At 28.8% G+C, this 2,500-nt stretch overlaps 1 protein-coding gene across 3 annotated transcripts in view; it reads right to left on the bottom strand.

The window, feature by feature from the left end:
* Nucleotides 1–2,500, bottom strand: part of LOC122250583 (uncharacterized) — a 6,997-nt gene that overhangs the window by 4,381 nt on the left and 116 nt on the right. The window contains exons 2-3 of one of the 3 annotated variants that reach the window (XM_086536527.1): nt 2,361–2,399; nt 1,740–1,951 (exon numbers count right to left, since the gene is read on the bottom strand). In XM_086536527.1, coding sequence (XP_086392653.1) covers nt 1,740–1,841 — 102 coding nt within the window. In that variant the 5' untranslated portion in view covers nt 1,842–1,951; nt 2,361–2,399. Of the gene's footprint in view, nt 1–1,739; nt 1,952–2,360; nt 2,400–2,500 lie in introns of those variants that run through there. The other 2 variants (XM_086536528.1, XM_043012070.2) reach the window with 2 other exon arrangements.

Here is a 2,500-nt window from a genome sequence, read left to right on the forward strand (position 1 = left end):
CTGTAGGTCTGTAATTGAAGCTCATAATTCCAACAAGTTCCAGTGTAGAATGCATAAATACCCACAAGAAGGCCATTAAAGACAGATTCATTATTTCAAAATACCACCATCAATATAACCATATACCCAGTTACACAATATATTCACTCAACAGGTAACAATAGGAAAATGAGTATTTATCCTTCCAAAAGATAATTCAAGCAAAAGGTCCACGGTGGGAAAAAGTTTGGAATTCCTGCCCTGGTGTACTATCAGTTACCTCCTGATTTTTTTTCCATTAAGCAGTCAAACGAAAAAAACATTAGTTGATCTGGCCTGGAAATAATAAATGAATGATAACAGTTGTGATAGTCATAATGATAAGAATGGTAATGATGATGATAATGATAATGATGATAACGATTATCATAAAACTAATGATGATGAGGAGGACAATTATCATAAAAATAATGATAGTGATAATGATGATAATTATATTGATTATAGCAATAATGATAAGATGATAATGATAATGAAAATAATAGCGATAAAAATAATATTGTCATAATGATAATGATGATGATGATTATGATGTAACATGATAATAATTATAATAATAACAGCAATGATGATTATGATTATTGCTATCATTACCATTACATTATTATCATTATCATTGTTATTTTCATCATCATCATCATTATTGCTATCATTATCATTTCCATTATTATCATTGTTATTATTATCATCATCATCATTTTTATCATTCATTATTGTTATTATTATCATAAATGTTGTAATCCTTATCCTTTTCATTTATAATTTTCATTATCATTATTATTACTATCATTATTATTATTGGTTTTATCACAATCATTATTATGATTATTATTACCATTATCATCATTATCATCATCATTAATAACATTACTATTATTAGCATTATCTTGATTATTGATATTATTGTTATCAATATGATTATCATTTTCATTATTGTTATAAATATTATTACCATCATTATTATCAATATTTTCATTACTATGACAATGATTATCATAATGCTAATAATAATTATGATAATATAATACCAATGATAATAATATGGATAATGATGATTGTAATAATAATGATGATAGTGATAACGTTAATAGTAATAATGATAATGATTATAATTAAAGTGATAGTAAAAATAAACACAATAGTGATGGTAAAAAAAATTATGTTGATAATAGTGATAGTAAAAGTAATAATAATAATGAGGATAATGATGATGATGATAATGATGATGATAATAAGGATAGCGGTGATAATATAAATGATGATAATGATAATAATAATAATAATAACAATGTTATTAATAATAATGATAATAGTAATGATAATAATAATAATAATAATAATAATAATAATAATAATGATAATTAAGATAATAACAATAGTGATGATGATAATGATAATAATGATACTATTGATAACAAAAATAATAACGATGATAATAATAAAAGAAATGATAATGATAATGACAATAATAAAAATAACAATAATAATAATGATGATAATAATAACGATGCTAATAATAATGGAAATGATAATGATAGCGTTGAAAGGTCAAAAAAGGATCATAACTACACGAATTTATTCAAACGTAACAGTGCTGAATACCCAGTGGAAGTATATGTGTACATGATAACCTTTTCATATTTATGGTCATCTATTTATGCCTTCAAAAACAGCATTAATTAATGGACTCCTTTTCTCACCTGACTCTTGAGACCCACTATGGTGAAGATCCTGTCGCTGGCTTCCTTGCTGAGCAGAACCGACGGCGAGTGCTCTGGAGGAAGTCTCTTGGTGGCCGCCATAACACGAGGGCGAGGACCAGGACGGCGCGAGTGTCCTTAGGTCGTCGTCGTCGTCTTCGGGGATGCGTGGACCTTAATTAAGGATGAGCCAGGGACGAAGAAGGGATCATCTTGGGAGAAGAACGATCGTCATTTGTTTACATTCTTAGGGGTGTGGGATTTTGCTTCGACTGAATGTTTCGTTGTTGTTTTGGTGTTTGGGGTTTTCACTTAGTTTGGTTGGGTGGGTGGGTGGTGGGGGGTTGATACTGTGTGTATAGGTGTATTGTGATGTGATTTTTTAGATTTTTTATATGCGATTCGTTTTATGAGAGAAAAATCACTTTTGTAATTATTTTAAACTTGAGAACAAGTCATACTTTTCATGTTTTCTTTCATGGATTTTACACCATAAAGAACATGTAACCAATACACTCGTTAATATTCAATACTACATGCGCTAATACAGTACAAGGATAACCTTCCGATACATAAAAGAGCATTGCATAATGTTATACACCAGGCGAAAGAAATACATACTTTAACACACTTAGATCCACTACACTGTTAGAACTGTAACTGTGGGAGGAGAGATAGGGCTGTCAGTTCAAAGTAATCTAATCACACTGATTGTAAGTTAGCATCAACGCTGTTCTGATTAAACAATAACAAAAATAAAC

The sequence above is a fragment of the Penaeus japonicus genome, unplaced genomic scaffold (assembly GCF_977035675.1).
Source record: "Penaeus japonicus unplaced genomic scaffold, GWHDUDI00000001_assembly GWHDUDI00000004, whole genome shotgun sequence".
NCBI classification, from domain to species: Eukaryota; Metazoa; Arthropoda; class Malacostraca; order Decapoda; family Penaeidae; genus Penaeus; species Penaeus japonicus.